The sequence below is a fragment of the Orycteropus afer genome, unplaced genomic scaffold, assembly GCF_000298275.1.
Source record: "Orycteropus afer afer isolate SDZICR_OR568_19922 unplaced genomic scaffold, OryAfe1.0 scaffold00017, whole genome shotgun sequence".
NCBI classification, from domain to species: domain Eukaryota; kingdom Metazoa; phylum Chordata; class Mammalia; order Tubulidentata; family Orycteropodidae; genus Orycteropus; species Orycteropus afer.
In genome coordinates this window covers 6,595,567-6,615,024 of record NW_006921604.1, presented here as the reverse complement: position 1 = coordinate 6,615,024, position 19,458 = coordinate 6,595,567, and the positions used below count along the sequence as shown (strand labels likewise).

General features: G+C 38.8%; 1 protein-coding gene across 1 annotated transcript in view; it reads left to right on the top strand.

Annotated features, from left to right (window-relative positions):
• The first annotated feature begins 442 nt into the window (after positions 1–442).
• The window catches only part of KANSL3 (KAT8 regulatory NSL complex subunit 3), a 62,768-nt gene continuing 43,752 nt past the window's right edge, over positions 443–19,458 (top strand). Inside the window, exons 1-4 of the mRNA XM_042783520.1 lie at positions 443–657; positions 3,932–4,102; positions 13,874–13,964; positions 14,097–14,282. Coding sequence (XP_042639454.1) covers positions 443–657; positions 3,932–4,102; positions 13,874–13,964; positions 14,097–14,282 — 663 coding nt within the window. The remainder of the gene's footprint in view (positions 658–3,931; positions 4,103–13,873; positions 13,965–14,096; positions 14,283–19,458) is intronic.

The window sequence follows — 19,458 nt, the reverse complement described above, 5'->3', positions numbered from 1 at the left end:
AGCTCTGAAGGATTAGCGACTGGTACTGGCCAGACCCTTAGCTTTTGGTGAATTAATATTTGTGATTTGTTTTGTTTGAAAACCTTTCCCGCCCATGTAGGAAAATAGTGATGCTGGCCAAGAACCTCAGTGTCTGCCCGTGCGAGGTCTATAACAAATTATTCACTTGTCCAGTTAGCAAATTTTGTAGAGATTGGGTATGGAAAAACTCATGGCGCCAGTCTTATGGTGGTGGTGTGAGATAATCAGGAGCCCTCCCTGTGGTACACACGGGTCTATTGTAATAGATACTCAGTTATGAATAATAATAGAAGGTTACAAAAGTAGAGATGGATGTTTTAAGTTGGGAGAAATTTAGAATATTTGAATTGTCTTAAACTTTTCACTGCAGGTTACTTAACGTGCAGATACCCATGCTCTGAATTGCTGTCCCTCTACTGACATGGCCCACCGGGGTGGGGAGAGGGACTTCCAGACTTCTGCAAGGCGCATGGGCACCTCACTGCTCTTCCAGCTTTCAGTGCATGAAAGGGAACTGGACCTGGTTTTTCTGGATCATAGCTATGCCAAGCCCTGGAGTGCCCACCCAGATGCCAGTAGTGCCCGCCCCACGCGCATGCTCTTTGTTACTCCCAGGAGGCAGCACGAAAGTACCATGTGAGTTTGGGCTTCTCTTTAAGGGCTGCTGGTGCCCTAACTGCAGTGATGGAATGGTGGGGATTAGAGAGAATTTTCTTGGGGATGATGTGGGAGATCATATGGGGGACTGGGACGTTTAATTCAGGCATCTCTGTTAAGCGCCATAAGGATATCAGGCCTAAGTGTGGGCATCTGCATACTAGGGTTGTGATTATTAAAGCTTGTTTCCTCTGGTGGTGGGCATTAGAGGACAGAGGAAAGCAAGGTGTTCAAAGGAAAATGGAAAACCAGTTCCATTTATATCATAGGTCTTGTGTGAAAAGAAGAAATTGAAGAGGATTATTTAAGTGCTGCTGAAAAAAACTGACTTGATTTTAAAAATTGCCACACAGGCTTAAAGTCCTAGTCCTTTGAGTGTAGTGTTCTAGTTTGTTCTGTTTGCAGTGGCACCAGCAGACTTTTTATGGTAATGCATTTTGCTTTGCCTGCCTTCACATGCAAAAGATTAGGAGCAAATACCCAACACATTGCCCTCTCTCTTAGTAGCCTGTTACAAAATGCCACCCTTGGGGTTGCTTAGTTAGTTCTTAGTTCTGTTTATATTTTCAGCAGGCCTATATTGCAGAGTAAGGAATTTTCATATTTTTTTTACTTAATAAGTGATGTAATTATATTTGGCCTAAATAAACTTGTTTAGCAAATCTTTTGAGCTTCAAGTGATTCTGATTTCTTGTATTTCAAGATTTGTTATGTTCTGTTTTCATGACACTATCTTGCCATTAATACTTTATAAACTTTTTGAGAGAAGAGTTGTAATTTTTTTTTCTTTTCTTTTTAAGTCTTACCCAGTGTTTAGTCTTTCCTCAAGCCTGAGGTTTTGGGTTTATTGGAGGTTGTTGTTGTTGTTGTGTGCCGTCGAGTCAAACCCGACTCATAGCGACCCCTCCTTGGGTTTCCGAGGCAGTATCACTACGGAAGTAGGATTGCCCAACCTTCCTTCCGAGGAGTGGCTTAGAGATCATGAATTCTGGTGCTTCAGACAATCTTCTCCCATCCAATTTAAACTTAATAAGCTGGAGGTACCATCATACGTGGGTTTTAAACACATGTAGAATACCAAAAACCAAAGTCACTGCTGTTGAGTTGATTATGGCTCATCATGACCCCCATTGAGTTTCCAAGACTGTAAATCTTTACAGAAGCAGACTCCCTTATCTTTTTCCCATGGAACCATAAGGTGGTTGGTTTGAACTACCAGCCTTTTTGTTAGCAGCCATATGCCTTAATCACTATCCCACCAGAGCTCCTACATCTATTGTAGTGTTTTTATTTATTTGCTAATGAAGGCTGCATTATGTTGTCTTTTTTCTTTTTGTTTTGGTTGTACAGGGCACTAGGTCTATATCTTTAGGAAATAATCTGCCATAATAATGATGTGTTTTAGCTAGGGCATCCCTGAAAAGCTCTGTAAACAGAACTTGAAATATTTTTTTCTTAGCTCTGTATTACATTGTTCTTGCTGATACTGAAATTCCTATGTACATATGACATTTCCTTAAAGTGAAATTCCATGGACTTGATGTTGTCATTACTTGGAAACTTATCTCTTTTTTGAAAATAAGCTGTCTCAGTATATAGACTCTGAGAGTGGGAGTTTAGCATGTTCTATGAACTGTTGAAGGCCATTGTAGCTGGAAATGGTTGTGTAAGTGGGAGCATGGGAGAAGTTGACAGAGCTACCTCATGTAGGAATTTGCTTTGTAAGTGTTAGTCATTGAAGGATTTTAAACTAGAGATCCCAATCTGCACTTTTAAAAGATCACTTTGGAATTTTGTTGAATAGATTATAGGAGTGCAGGAATTCAGAGGATCAGCTAAGAGACCATTTGGAGCAGTCCACCTCAGAGATTATGGTAATTCTCATCGGGGTGGGAGCACTGCAGTTGGAGAAAAATGAATGGTCTTGAGATCTATATCCTAGATAGAGCCAAAAGGGCCTGCTGTTTGAATTAGAAAGAGGGCCAAGGTTAAGAGGAAAGGTGAAATTAGGATGACTCAGATTTCTGGCTTGAGCAGCAGGGTGAGTCGTGGTGCCATGGGTTGGGGAGGATAGGTTTGGGATGAAGTCAAGAGTTCTCTTTCATGAATACATTTCAAAGTGCTTAGCCCAATGTCTGGCATAGAGAAGATAATCAGCTCTTTTGTCTACTACCAAATCTAACTGTACATTATTTCACTTGGTTTCATAATGATGTGATTATTCCAGTCATTGGGAATGGTTGCGGTAAAATCATCAAGGTCAAAAAGTTAAAGTGATATTTGGTGTAGACAGCCATAGACCAGTTGGGAATAATATTTTGCGGAACAGTGACAAAGAAAATTGGTACAGTGTACCATGAGATGGGGAAGGACCCTCATGTTAATATTTCATTAACATCATTTTAAAATATGAAAAATCCTTCAGATGCCCATGTAGATGTGTTTTTGTTCTAGGTTCCTTGCAAAATAAGTTAAGTGTCTCAGTTCTATGAGATCCTTGACAATCGTAGGCTTTTACGAGTTTATAGTTAACTTGCTAATGAAAGGCCAAGTTTGTGTGAATACTTGAAAACTCTAGACCAGTACTGTCTAACAGAAGTCTGCGGTGATGGAAATGTTCTCTATCTGTGCTGTTCAGCCATGTGTGGCTGTTCAGCACTTGAAATGTAACTAATGTGAATGAGGAGCTAAATTTTAAATTTTACTTAATTTATTATCAGTTTGAATTTGCATTTACATAGTCATTTGTGGCTTATAGCTATATACCAGCTCTGGTAGCGTCTAAGGTGTCTAAGGCGCTTGACTCCAAACCAGAGGGCTGGCAGTTCAAACCCACCAGTTACTCCTCAGAAGGAAGGTTGGGCCATCTACTTCCGTAGTGATACCACCTCGGAAAACCACATAATAACAACAGGCTACTATATTGGATGTCACAGGTCTAGACAGTCAGCTATTTGCTTTTGGAATTCTGTATGTCTTTTTTAAATTTTTAAGTACATTTCTGTTGTATTTTGCTTAGGCTCATTTTTAAATGACTTTGTTCCTCCTCCATATACCAGCATGTCAGTGAAGGCAGAGATCTAGGCAAGTGTGGGAAAGATGTCTTTGCATCAGTGTCTGCGGATGTAATGTGTTTATATAAAATTTTAAAGCTGACTATATTAAAAAGATATTTTTTGGCAACCAGATGATCGTTAAACACCTGTGTTGTGAAGTATGCGTGGCCTGGTCCTATTTCCTCACCTGTTTACAGTGAATCAGACGTCCCAATAGATGTAGAGACGGTCACGTCAACTCCTGTGCCACTCTATGACAATCAAAAGGCACGTAGCGTGATGAACGAGTGTGAACGGCACGTCATCTTCGCCAGGACCGATGCAGATGCCCCTCCCCCACCAGAGGACTGGGAGGAGCATGTCAACAGGTAGGCTGCTCACAAGGACTGGTCGGGGTTAATGGTCAATGCCTCATAATTATTTTCTGTCTTCTTCATTCAAACACATTTATTAGAGCTTATTTTGTTTGCTGCCTTACAAGTCAGAATTTTCTCCTCTCACTGTTGTAACTCAGTTTACTGTTCTCTGAGCTCCTTTGGAGCAGGGCTTGTGTCTCAGCCGTCTTTGTATCCCTGACACTAGGACACTGCCTGGCACATAGTGGGCATATAAAAAATGTTTTCTGAATAAATAAATGAATTATATTTGATAGCTGTGACTAGCTTTGTAGCTTATATAGTATAAGTTACAATATAGAGGTCACCTAGATGCCAAAAAAATAAATATTTGATATATGTACAATTGTAAGATACTGTGTTTTTATGCTGTGTAACTTAGCATAGTGAACATGTTTTCACATGAAAAGCTAACATATTTAATTGAGTGGTTTTAAAAAATAGATTTTGAGTAGGTACTTAAATTTGTTTTCATTAGTTTGTTGGCTAGTTTTGTTCCTGTGCTGACTACTGCTCCCAGGGGATTCAGCCTTCCTCTCCAGGTCGTCTTTCTGTTGTGTATTTGGCAAACATTTATTTATTTGCCTGTCTGATAACAACTTTGTATTCACATACCATAGAGGTCACCTAATGGACACATACAATTTGATGGTTTGTAGTATATTCGCAGAGTTGTACAACTATCCACCACATCAGTTTGATAACATATTTATCACCCCCATAAGAAACACTACCCGTTATCAGTCACTCTCCATTTGCTCCACATGCTCCTAGCATTAGGCAACCACCAATCTCTTTCTGTCAATAGATTTACCTATTCTGGATATTTCATATAAGTGGAATCATATGTAGCCAATTGTGATTGTCCTCTTTCACTTACTGTAATCTTTTTAAGGTTCATCCATGTTGTTGCATGTATCAGCACTTCATTTCTTTTTATTGGCAAATAATACTCTATTGGATGGATATACAGTGGAATCTATGAGAACCAGAACTCGATGGCACTGCCTTGTTTTTCTTGGTCTCTCAAGTTTTCCACCTTTGACAGGATGCAGTGTTACCACTTTTCTATCACTTTGTATTAGTGGAATATGTTTGAGTTTTCCTTCTCTGACACATTTCTTCTTTACATACTGGCTTTTGCAGGTTTTTCTGTACCACATTTTGTGTGTCCATTTATCAGTTGATGGACATTTGAGTTATTTCTGCTTTTCACCTCTATAAATAGTGCTGCTTTGAACACTCATTTACAGATTTTTATATGGCTGTGTTTTCATTTTTTTGGGGGATATATATATATATATATATATATATATATATATATGACTGGAATTGCTGAGTCATGTGGTAACTATATTTAATTTTTAGAGAAACTGCCAGATTGTTTTCCAAAGTAATTGCAGCATTTATATTCCCATGAGCAGTGTATGTGGGTTCCATTGTCTCCATATCCTTGCAAACACTTGTCTTTTTTATTATAACCTTTTTAGTGGGTGTGAGTGGTATCTCATTGGGTTGTTGATTTATTTCCACTTCCCTAATGGCAGTTTAAGGAGCTGTGGTGGTATAGTGGTTAAAGCATTCCACTGCTAACCAAAAGGTTGACAGTTTGAACCTACCAACCGCTCCATGGGAGGAAGATGAGGCAGCCTGCTTCTGTAAAGATTTAAAGCCTTGGAAAAAGCCTATGGGGCAGTTCTGCTTTGTTCTGTAAGGTTGTTCCAAGACAGTGGGCTGGGTTTTTGGTTTGATGGCAGTTTATTTTATCTGCTGTGTGCAAGGGAGTGCTAAAATCTTTACATCAGGAAATGGCATATGGTAAAGTATTGGAAAGCTATTGGAAAACTATTGTTTTATGGTAATAGAAAAAAGAGAGAGAGATATAATTTATTAGGAATAGGGTAGGAAAGTCTGAGGCATTGGGCGTGATTTATGAGTCTGGTTGCAGGTGAGGAATGAGATGGAGCAGGAACGCTTGTATGATCAAGATAGCTATTGAAGGAGGAGCACTTTGGTTTAAGGACTTATGAAGAAGGAGGTTAAGGTCTTAAATGGAATTGGAGTTGATATAGCATACTAAGAAGCTCCAGAGCTTAAAATAAAGAGGAAAACTGTTATGAGTGAAGATCAACTACTGGAATATTGCCATAGTCACTGAATTCATCAAGAGTTTATTATTACTGTTGCAATTAATAATAATAATTACAGTGGTAGTAACAAGAAAGAACTACTATTTATTGTATTGTTTTTTAGGTGCCGGGCATTGTGCTAAGTGCTTCATGTGCATCATCTCTTTTAATCTGCAAAACAACTCCCTGAGGCATATTCCTTCTTCATCTTTATTTTACAGATGAAAAAACTGAACTCAGAGAGTTTAAGAAACCTTAGTTAGGAAGTTATGGAGCAAGGATTTATTAAAACCGAACAGTCTGACTTCAGAGCCCAGTTAGTTTTCTTGACTCCTGTACCCTTTGCAGTAAAAAGAGAGTAAGACCAGTTAAGTGGTGGCTGACCAAAGTGGCCTCATATGGTTATCTGTACCTTTGTGGTATTGTCTCAGTTGTAGTTTTAGAAACAACATGCATGATGATTTTTATTAGTTCACTCATGGTCATGGTCAAAAGGTTTTTAGAGACTTCTACATGCTTATCAAAGTCATCAGAGATTTAATAATAGGTGAGAATGTCAGTTTCTTAATTTATAAGGAGAGCTATAACTGGAGAAGCAGACGGGAACACCAAGGTGGCCTGGCCAGAATATGCTCTTCCCAGCAGAAAGTCTGGGAGATTATTCTTCTCAAGAAGTGGGTAGGTGAATGGACAATCTGTGCAGTCGGCACCATCCTTCAGCTCCTGGATGTGTACCCATTGTTCCTTTAGGCAAGATGGGCTCACAGAGTGGGCCAGAGCACCCTGCAGAGAAACACTGACAGATTCTTGTCTTTGGCTTGTCTTTCTCCAGTCTCCATGTGGACCTCCATCCTTCTGTTCTGACATTGCCACAGATTGATACGATTAATTAGAGCTCAGTTTCTCTCAGATAATATATGTTTTCGTGTCTGATGAGATTTTGGAGGCGTCCTCTCATTAGCAACAGGCTTACAAACCATCTTTTCAGGTAGGTCACTTTTGCACATAGCTGATTTCATTATTTGATGTTACTTATGAGCTTCAGTTTCAAGGTCATTATTTTATGACCTTGTCCCCAAATTCTAGAGCTGAAGCCTATTGGGAGCTTACAGTTCCTTCTGATTTAATTATAATCATCTTATTGCCATTTGTTCCCTTGACTTGGTTGTTAAATTGCTGCTTCCTTTCTTCCTGTATAAAATCATGTAAAATTACAGTTTCCCACATTAGGAACTCCATGTGCTACTATAGGACAGCTCCTTAGAAATCTGTATTTTTTTGTTCTAAGGAGTTACTGATCTTTCTTTATCTATGGGATCACAAACTTAATTTCCTTTGTTAGGGCTTGTTTTCCCTCCTCTCAAATTATTTCAGTAGAAGCTGCCTTCAGATAATTTTTTATATATAGAAAATTAACATTCTTCCCAACTGACCTTCTCTAGGAGTTGCTGTTACCTCATAAAGCAGTTTAATTTTGATTTATTTGTGTATATCAAGGGTTGGCAAACTATGGCCCTTGGACCAAATTTGTTGATTGCTTGTTTTTATGTGGCCTCAAAGCTAAGAAAAGATTTTACATTTTTTAAGTGGTTGAAAAAAATTAAAAGAAGGATAATATTTTGTGACACATGAAATTCACATTTCACTGTCCATAAATCAAGCTTTATTGGAACACAGTCACACTCACACTCACTCATTTATATATTATCTATGGCTGCTTTAGTGCTGTAACTGCAGAATTGAATAGTTGTGATAGTGACCATATGGCCTGCAAACTAAAACATTTACTGTCTGGCCTGCTATAGAAAAGTTTGCTGACTCGTGGTCTAGATCATGTTCTTCTGTTTGCATGTCATGGTCATGCGACTTGGATAATATTTGAAAATGATCTGAATTTAGTGGCACAGTAATACAGTACTAAAGAAGTTGAACCAGTTTTGTTTTATTTCCCAGTGGTTTGTCAAAGCCAACACTCATTAGATACAACATTCATTAGATAACATTTGTTAGACATTTAATAAACTACTCCTGTCATATGATGCTTCTTGGCATTGCTCAAATGGATTTTAGGACATTACCAACATTTTAGTAAAAGAAGCCAGTTTTATAAAACAGGCCATCTTATCTTAGAAATCATACTTTTAAATTGTAGCCCAAAAAAATCATTCTCCTTTTCTAAACTTTCTCTAATTATATCTCTCAATATTGTATGCACCAATCAATACATAAATCTTAGGTTAGATGTTTAAAATTCTGAGTCAAAATCTTTGAATTGCTTGTTATCTTCTGTCCCTTATTTTCTTTCTGCCTTTTTTCTTTCTTTCCTACTTATTCCTAGCATTTAAACAAGTAACTTTTGTCATCTGAAAAGAGAAGTGTGAACTACTCAGTCTTTGATATTCTTTGTCTCTCCCTAATGCTTAGTTTCAAAAAAAAGAAAAAAAAAATCCTTTAGACATTTTAATATTGAATAAGTTTCTCTTGAAGCAATATCAGAGGAGGAATGATTACCTTAGAAAACCCAAGACTTTTCTAGGACCAGTGTGAAAACCTGCCTGCTTTGAAGAGGAAGGGACAAAGATCAAAATGTCATTCAGGTTTAGTCAGAGCATAAAAAACATAGGATTATCTGATCTCATCTAATAAATGAAGAAAAGGCATTTTTGTACTCATGAAAATTGAATAGATTTACGGGGAGGGAGGCAGTTGACTCACCATTGTTCCCATCAGCTATTTGACTGTTTAGACTTGTATTTAAAATTCTGTCTCCTGTTTTTATATTTTCCCTTAATTACGTCTTTGGGATACTGTTTATCTTAATCTTGAGTACATCATTTTTTTTTTCCTGCCCACTTAATTTTCTAGCCCCCACAAAGCTGACAAAATACAGAGAATATGTTTTAGTTCTTGGAATCACTCTGTAATATATCCAGCAATAACCCTAAGAGCTTTTTTCTTGGATTTGAGACTCTCAACATTGTGGTTTTGTAATTTGATTTCTGCTGTCATTGGTGTATGATAGTAATTGCTAAATAGATTTCTTACTTCCTCCCATCTCCTTTGTTGTGCACATCACTTTCCTTGCTTACATTATTTTGGGTATCAGAATAAGTACAGAGTAAGTAAAACATCTTGTTAAATAATAAAGAACTGGATAATTATGGAAATACTGTTAGTGTCTTATAAATAAATTATACTTCATTTTCTGTTTTTGGAATTAATGTTTGCAATATGATCAATAGGCCTGGAGAAAGCGCAATAGATATTGAACCTGAAGAAATTGTATTTGTTGTTTAACATCCTGGTTATTAAAAAAAAATTGTTGATGGAGTAAGGTGCAATATAATACCACTTCCAAGGTGTTGCTTATTCTTTATACCTACTATTTTCACATTACTGGAAAATCAAACTTTTTAACACAGATAGCTTTTAATCTTTTCATGTCAAGAAATATTTTCTACAGAGATACTTGCATGAGTGTATAAAGGTATAGATACTACCACCACCACTACTCACTAATGTCAAGTTGACTGCGACTTACAGCAACCCCTCCTTGGGTTTCTGAGGCGGTATCTCTATGGAAGTAGATTGCCCAATCTTCCTTCTGAGAAAGATACTGATAGATGTGTGTGTGTGTATGGCGGGCAGGAAGAAATGGTCAGATGGTCACTGCAACTCTATTTTTAATACCAATAAAAGAGATACAACCTAAATGTCCACCAATAGGTAGAACTTTACCAGTTATTAAAAACAAAGAGGTGTATTAGTATGGAAGTACATCCACGTAGTTCCAGGGAGCTTTTTCAAACTACTTGTCAGTACTGTTTGTCTTCTGCTACCACCAAATCCTCAAGTCCATCTGAGAATTCCTATACATGAGGGATGCCATTCATGTGAGCGTGTTACATATTTCATAATGTGAAAGAAAAAGAAGAGATATGAGGCATTGGATTGCAGTTGATCGGCTTCACAAGTCTTAACAGACCCTGGTCCCAAGGTATACTGAGTCCCAGCAGTGAGTTCCTAACTCCAGAATCTCTGAAACCAGAACAAAACCTGACTGCCTCCTGATGAGGCAGCAAGAATTAAGCCAAGATAACTAGGTGAAAGTAAGAAAAATGAAAAAACCCATGAAACTATGACTGCTTCTAAAAGGGGTTACAACAGTTTGGGAGGCTATGGAGGCTAAGAAGAGATTTAGCAAGGAAAGAAACTGATGACAGAAGGGCTCTGAGGAAGAGAGGTTACTCTGTTTCCGTAATCATGGACTTTAACTGCTGTCATTATAATTTCCATCTGTAGTCATAAAACCACTTGCTGTCATGTCAGTTCTGACTCATAGCAACCCCATATGTCAGAGTAGAACTGTGCTGTACAGAGTTTCCAACTGCTGATTTCTCAGAAGTAGATCACCAGGCCATTCTTCTCAGGTGCCTCTGGGTGGACTCAAGATGCCAGCCTTTCAGTTAGCAGCCTAGTGTATTAAACATTTGTACCACCCTCAATAATCATAGCTAATCTTTATTGATGACTTTGTTATTGCTAGAAGGAACCTGAGAGTTTATCTAGTCCATGTCTTTATTTCAGAGACAGGAAGATTCTTGGCACATGTTGTTGGTGGTGTTATGTGCTGTTGAGTCGGACCCGACTCATAGTGACCCCTCCTTGGGTTTCTGAGATAGTATTACTATGGAAGTAGATTGCCCCATCTTCCTTCCGAGGAGTGGCTGGTGGGTTTGAACCGCCAGCCTTCTGGTTAGCAGTCAAGTGCCTTAGGCACTATGCTACCAGAGCTCCCTCTTGGCACATAGCCAGCTCTTTATTGCAGAGCTGGGATAGAGCCCTGGATTCCTGACTCTTGGTTAGGGTTCTTCTAGACTTATCTGTGTAGTTGTGGTAAATTGGAAGGGCTAGATAGATATGTGGAGATTTTACTGTATAGAAGGAAAACAAGTTGGATCATTATTTTCCTCTTCTTTAGAGTTTATGCTCTTTCCAGTGACATTGGGAAAGTTGCATGAATAATAAAGGGTGATTTCTCCTCCATATATATACTTTCCTGCTGCTTTATCAGCTGCGTTATTTGTGTCCTAAGAGAGATGACCTGTAGAAATTAGGGTATCTTGTGGGTTCAGGGTATGATGGAAATGATGCTAGTCCATTATGAAGTAAGAGAAGTTGAGATGGTCCTAGGTAGCTCTGCTGCAATTTTTCAACCCTGCTGTGGTAAAGGACTCAAGTTAAACTTAAATTACCATGTTTTAGTATTTACTGCCATGTAGTACCCATGTGTTGAATATGGCATGCAGTGTGAGGGTTTGAATCTGGACTTAGCTGTTTATAGAACTTAGAATATGCACACAATTCATCTTTTTTTTTTTTTTTAAGCAAATATTTTTTGAGTCCCTAGTATGTGTCAGATACTGTTCTGCATGCTGGGGAAATATCACTTACAAACCAACATCCCTGCCAACTTGCCCTTTACATTCTAATTGAAATGAGGAGACTGACTAAACAAGACAGTAGATAGAATGTGAAGTGGTGATACTGCTGGGAAGAAGCTAGAGAATCCAGGAGTTGGAATGGAGTATTGCAGGTGTAAATAGGGGGAGTCAGGGAAAGCCTCCATAGAAGGTGACAGCCTGAAGGAGATGAGGGAGGGGGCCATTGTTTCTAGTAGAACATAAGGGCAAGAGCATGCCTGATGCACAAAGTACGTGAGGGAGCAAGCAGCCTTGGATGATGAAGTTGGAGACAGCCCATGGCAAGAACTTTTGGTTTTTAGTTGATTGAAATGGGAACCACTGGAGGGCCTTAGCTGAGTGACATAATCTGAGTTACATTTTTCACACTCTCGCCACCCTGATTATTATTGGACTTGTTAATCTTTACCCATTTGGTAAGTGAAAGATATTTTAATTTGCATTTGTTTAATTTTGAAGTGGGTTTGCTGTTTATACTACTTCTGTGAACTGCTTTTTCATGTTCTTTTCCCATTGCTTTTCACTTTTTTTAATTTTCCTTGTTAATTTTCTAGAACCTTTTTCTGTTTTAATGAAATGACAATTATTTTTCTGTTTTTTTTTTCGATTTTATTTATGATAATTCCTTTTTCCTTTACTGAAGTTAAATTTTTATGTAGTTATATTTATCCCTGTTTTCCTTTTATTTCCTCTAGGTTTTCATACCTAGAAAGGTATGATACCTTTCAATACCTAGAAAGGTCTTACTCATTCAGGAACATCTTTTTAAATCACTGCTTTTTTCTGGGTGCTTTACTAGGTTTGTTTATTGCACTTTTCATTCCATCTGAAATTTCTTTGGCATGAAGAGTGATACTTAGGCATCCAGATTTTCTTTTTCCAGTTGGCTAGCCAGTTGTTGCAGTCTTACTTGCTGACTTTATCCTTTCTGATTTGAAATGCTACCTTGATCTCATTCCAGGTTTCCATTTGGGCCTAGCATCCACTTAAATTGAAAAAAATAATTATCAGGACTTTTTTGGCAGGGAGAATGGGTAAACAGGTCCTAATTGAGCATCTTCTACTGTTCCATTGCTTTTCTCTTAGTATGTTTAGGGAAATTACTGGCCAGAGTTAGGATATCAGAGTAATTAAGATGGAGTTAAATAAGTTCCAGATTACTGTGCTGTGTGTGATGAGGTAGATTTAAGAACAGTAGAACAGGGTTTCCAACTGCAAAGAGTTTGTAGTTGTGTTGAAGAAGAACACATAAAGTCACAGGAAATAAGGTAGCAGTATGTATGTCAGTGTTTTATGCTTGAATAATAAAATATAATTTATGTGGAACAAACCATCAAAAATAAAATTGCTAATTATGTGATATATGGGAAAAAATGCAGAAAAAATATCTGTGGAAAAAGGAGACAGATCAGTGTTGGGTGGAGTATTGGCAATGGGAGAATAGCTACTTCATTAGTTATGTTTTTGTTCCTAAAGCTAATTTAGGAGCTCCGGTAGCATAGTGCGTAAGGCACTTGACTGTTGACCAGAAGGCTGGCAGTTCAAACCCACCAGCCACTCCTCGGAAGGAAGGTTGGGCAATCTGCTTCCGTAGTGATACTGCCTCGGCAACCCAAGGAGGGGTCACTATGAGTCGGATCCAACTCGATGGAACATAACAACAACAACAACAACAAAGCTAATTTAAATAAGCCTCTTGTCCTAGTCTCAGCTTTTAGTACATTAAAATGCTTGCTGATTCTGTCTGCTTTTTCTTGTGTGAAATATAAAACTTGTCACATTCAAATATGTCTATGCAGTGGTGCCATACTTTCATTTGCTTATGGTATTATTTTATCTGTTAGGTAAATAAATAAATTTGCTAGCACTCTAAAGATTTCATTTATAACTGGTCTTGATGTGTTATAGTATATATATTAATTAAAATTTGTGCTGAGGTGATTTGTTGGTAGGATTGGGACCAGAATCTTGTCTATGTGTATTATTAGCTCAGTGGTCTTAGACTAAGCTACTCGTAAGTTGTATTCTCTCATAATGGAGCAAAAAGCGTGACATAGTCTTCTTCATATAATGTACATGCATGAGGAACGTACCCAGGGTTTGACTTTAATTCTTTAGAGTTTCTATTCTAGGACTGGATGGACTATGGCCCAGAACAAGCTATTCAACAAGATCCTCAAAGCTTTGCAGTCTGACCGGCTTGCTCGCTTGGCCAATGAAGGGGTAAGACACTAGAAATCTGCCCAGGGTAGCCTCTTCCTAGTTAAAATCTCACTATCTGACTTACTTGTTACTCCTCTCCCATTGCTAACAAGGTGGCCTTCGTGTTTAATCAGTTCCACTTACGTTTTTCAGGCTTGCAATGAGCCAGTGCTGCGCCGTGTTGCTGTGGACAAGTGTGCGAGGAGAGTGAGGCAAGCTCTGGCAAGTGTGAGTTGGGACACCAAGCTGATCCAGTGGCTACACACTACCCTGGTGGAGACCTTGAGTTTGCCCATGCTGGCAGCCTACTTGGATGCTTTGCAGACACTGAAAGGGAAGGTAAGGCTGTGATTGATGTCTGCCCTATCCCTGGGGGTAGCCAGGCTCTGCCTGTGGGAACAGGATGTGCGGTTGGGCAAGCTCAACCTGGAGGGCATGACTGAAGCTAACAGGTTTGCTCTTATAAATAGAAAACAAGGTATCATTTCACATTGGCTTTTGGTATAAATGTCTTTAGTCCTGCTGTCTCCAGGCTGAGGCATGGGACTTAAAAACTAGAGTATACATTTAGTGTCTTCAGACCTTTAGCTTGTGATTTGACTCATCTTTGAGGTGAGGTGAGGTGAGCTGGGGTAATAATTCTCTATGAATTATCATAGAGAAGATGATGGGCTTACTAGAGAGGAGTGTTGAGAAGGATGTAAGATTCATGGTGTGCAGAGTGCTGGGGGTTTGGAGCAGGGTGTGACACCTCATTCTCTGCTCATCATGGTATGAGTTTTAGTAGCAACACTTCATTTTAATCATTTTTGGTGTGGCTTTTTATGAAACACACTTAGACTCGCACAAAGCTGAGTTATAATTCAGGTTTATTATGATTTCTGTTATTATAATATTATACTATATATTATACTGGCTATATAGAATGTCCAATAAAGGTAATCATAATAAACCTGGGCTGCATAAAGTGTCCACCACTCATCTGTCAGTTTGTCCTGCTGTGGTAGCTTGCATGGTGCTATGATGTTAGAAACTATTTCAAATACCAGTGGGGTCACCCATGGTAGACAGGTTTCAGTGGAGCTTTCGGACAAAGGCAGGAAGCTAGGAAGAGGGACCTGGTGATCTACTTTGGAAAAATTAGCCAATGAAAACCTTATGAACAGCAGTGGAGCATTGTCTAATATAGTGCCAGAATATGAGCCCTTCAGCTTGGAAGGCATTCAGAATATGGCTGGGGAAGAGCTGCCTCTGCAAAGTAGAGGCAACCTTAATGATGTGGCTAGAGTAAAGCTTTCAGGACCTTCATTTGCTGATGTGGCACAACTCAACATGAGAGGAAACATCTGCAAACAACCTTAAATAACCTTAAATAACTTAAATAACTCAAATAACTGGAATGTGGAATGTGTGAAGTATGAATCTAGGAAAATTCTGCGTTGTCAAAAATGAAATGCTTGAAGATCAATATCCAAGGCACTAGTACTAGTGAGCTGAAAATGGACTGGTATTGGCCATTTTGAATTGGAAAATCATACAGTCTACTATGTCAGGAATGATAAATTGAAGAGGAATGGGGCTACTTTCATTGTCAGAACATTTCAAAAGCTATCCTGAAGTACAGTGTTGTCAGTAATAGGATAATATTTATATGCCTACAAGGAAGACCAGTTAATATGACTGTTCTTCAAATTTCTGCACCAACCACTAATGCCAAAGATGAAGACATTGAAGATATTAACCAACTTCTGCAGTCTAAAGTTGATCAAACATGTAGTCATGCATTGATAGTTACTAGTGATTGAAATGGGAAGGTTGGAATCAAGGATTGGTAGCTGGAAAATATGACTTTGGTGATAGAGATGATCCTGGAGTTTGCATAATAGAATTGTACAAGACCAATGAGATTCATTGCAAATACTTTTTAACAACAACATAAATGATGATGTCTACACAAGTGAACCTCACCAGATGGAATACACAGGAAGCAAATTGACTACATGTGTGGAAAGAGATGCCAGAGAAGCTCAGTATCATCAGTCAAAACAAGATCCATGGCCAACTGTGGAACAGACCTTCAGTTACTCATGTGCTATGTCAAGTTGAAGCTGAAGAAAATAAAAACAAATCCATGAGACCCAAAGTATGACCTTGAATATATCCCACCTGAATTTAGAGACCATCTCAAGAATAGATTTGACACACTGAATACTAGTGATTGAAGACCATAGGAGTTGTGGGATGATATCAAGGACATTATACATGAAGAAGCAAAAGGTCATTAGACAAGAAAGAAAGAAAAGACCAAAATGGATGTCAGAAGAGGCTCTGAAACTTGCTCTTGAAGGTAGAGTAGCTAAAGTGAATGGAAGAAGTGATGAAGTAAAAGAGCTGAACAGAGGATTTCAAAGTGCAACTTGAGAAGACAGAGTAAAGTATTATAATGAAATGTTTAAAGACCTGGAATTAGAAAACCACAAGGGAAGAACATGCTTAGCATTTTAAGCTGAAAGACAAAATTTCAAGCCTTGTGTTGCAATATTGAAGAATTCTATGGGAAAAATACTGAATAACAGAGAAGGCATCAAAAGAAGGTAGAAGGAATACAGAGTCACTGTACCAAAAATAATTGGTTGATGTTCAGCCATTTCAGAAGGTAGCATGTGATCAAAAACTGATGGTATTGAAAGAAGTCCAAGCTACACTGAAGGCACTGGTGAAAAACAAGGCTCCAGGAATTGACGGATTGCCAATTGAAATGTTTCAACAAACGGATGAACACTGAAATAACTCACCAATCTATGCCAAGAAACTTAGAAGACAGCTACCTGGCCAACAGATTGGTAGAGAGCCATGTTTGTGCCCATTCCAAAGAAAGGTGATCCAACAGAATGTGGAAATTAATCAAACATTATCATTAATATCACATGTAAATAAAATTTGTTGTTGTTTTTGTTATGTGCCGTCGCATCAGACCGGACTCATAGTGACCCCCTCCTTGCGTTTTTGAGGCAGTATCACTGTGGAAGTAGATGCCTAACCTTCCTTCCTAGGAGTGGCTGGTGGGTTTGAACCACCAGCCTTCTGGTTAGCAGTCAAGTGCCTTAGACACTGCGCTCCTAAGTATCTCCTAAGTAAAATTTAGCTGAAGGTAAAATAAAAAACAATAGCAGCAGTACATCAACAGATGACTGTGTGGAATATAACAAATTATGGATAATATTAGGAAGAATGGGAATTCCAGAATACTTAATTGTGCTCACATGGAACCTGTACGTTAGACCAAGAGGCAGTCATTTGTACAGAACAAGGGAATTCTGCATGGTTTAAAATCAGGACACGCACACATCCGGGTTATATTCTTTTGCTCTCGTTACTCAGTCTCTGTATGCTGAGCAGATAATCTGAAAAGCTGGACTATAGGAGGAAGAACATGGCATCAGGATTGGAGCAAGACTCATTAACAACTTATGATATGCAGATGACACAGCCTTGCTTACTGAAGGTGAAGAGGACTTGAAGTACTGACTGCAAAGCAAAGAGGACTTGAAGCAAAGACTGCAGCCTTCTCAGTATATCACCTCAATATAAAGGAAACAAAAATCCTGAAAACTGGGTTAATAAGCAACATCAGGATAAGTGGAGAAAAGACTGAAATTGTCAAAGATTACATTTTATTTGGTTCCATAATCAATGCCATGGAAGCAGTAGTCAAGAAATCAAATGACATATCGTATTAGGCAAATCTGGGCAAAAGGCCTCTTTAAAGTGTTAAAGAGCAAAGGCATCACTTTGAAAAGTAAGATATACCTGACTCGAGCCATGGTATTTTCATTTGCCTCAAATACGTGTGAAAATTGGGTAGTGAATAAGGAAGACTGTAGAAGAATTGGTGCATTTGAATTATGGTGTTGGTGAAGAATGTTAACTACACTGTGGACCTCCAGAGAGTAAACAGATCTGTCTTGGAAGGAGTACAGCTAGAGCACTCCTTAGAAAGGAAAGTGAGGAAACTTTGTCTCACGATCTTTGGTCATGCCATCAGGAGGGGACCAGTCCTTGGAGAATGACATCGTAGTTGATAAAGTTGTTGTTGTTAGGTGCTGTCGAGTCATCTCCGACTCATAGCGACCCTATGCACAGCAGAATGAAACACTGCCCAGTCCGCGCTAGCTCCATGATCCCTGATATATTTGACCCATTGCCGAAGCCACTGTGTCAATCCATCTCATTGAGGGCCTTCCCCTCTTTCGTCGACCCTCCACTTTACCAAGCATGACATCCTTCTCCAGGAAATGGTCCCTTCTGACAACATGACCAAAGCAGGTGAGATGAAGTCTGGCCATTCTCACTTCCAAGGAGGATTCCGGCCGCACTTCCTCCAGGATAGATTTGTTAGTTCTTTTAGCAGTCCATGGTACCAGCATTCTTTGCCAGCATTACAACTCAAAAGCATCAATTCTTCTTCGGTCTTTCTTATTCATTGACCAGCTCTCAAATGCACATGAGGCGACTGAAAATATCATGGCTTGTGTCAGGCACACCTTAGTCCTCAAGGAGACATATTTGTTCCTCAGCACTTGAAAGAGGTTCTTTGCAGCTGTCTTGCTAAATGTCGTCTGATGTCCTGACTGCTGCTTCCTGTGGTGGTGTTTGTTGAACCGAGCAATGTGAAGTCTTTAACACCTTCAATCTTTTCTCCACTTGCCATGATGCTGCTTACTGGTCCAGCTGTGAGGATTTTTGTTTTCTTTATGATGAGATGAATCCATATTGCAGTCTGTATGCTTCAGTCTTCAGTAAGTGCTTCAAGTCATCCTCATTTTCAGCAAACAAAGTTGTGTCATCGGCGTATATCAGGTTGTTAATGACTCTTCCTCCAATCCTGATGCCACGTTCTTCATATAGTCCAATTTCTTGGATTATTTGCTCAGCATGTAGATTGAATAAGTGTGGGGAAAGGATACAACCCTGACACACTCCCTTCTTGATTTTAAACCATGCAGTGCCCCCTTGTCTATTCAAATGACAGCTTTCTGGTCTATATACAGGTTCCTCATGAGTAAAATTAAGTGTTCGGGAATTCCCATTTTTCTTAATGTGATCCATAATTTGTTAAGATCCACACAATCAAACGGTTTTGCATAGTCGATAAAACACAAGTAAACGTCTTTCTGGTATTTTTTGTTTTGAGCCAAGATTCATCTGACATCAGCAATGATATCCTTTGCTCCACATCGCCTTCTGAATCCAGCCTGCCCCTCTGGAAGTTCTCTGTCAATATAATGTTGCAACCATTTTTTAATTATCTTTAGTAAGATTTTACTTGAATGTAATATTAATGATATTGTCCAATAATTTCCACATTCTGTGGGATCACCTTTCTTTGGAATGGGTACAAATATGGATCTCTTGCAGTCAGTTGGCCAGGTAGCTGTCTTCCAGATCTCTTGGCATAACTGAGTGAGTGCCTCCAGTGGGGCATCCATTTGTTGAAACATCTCAGTGGGTATTC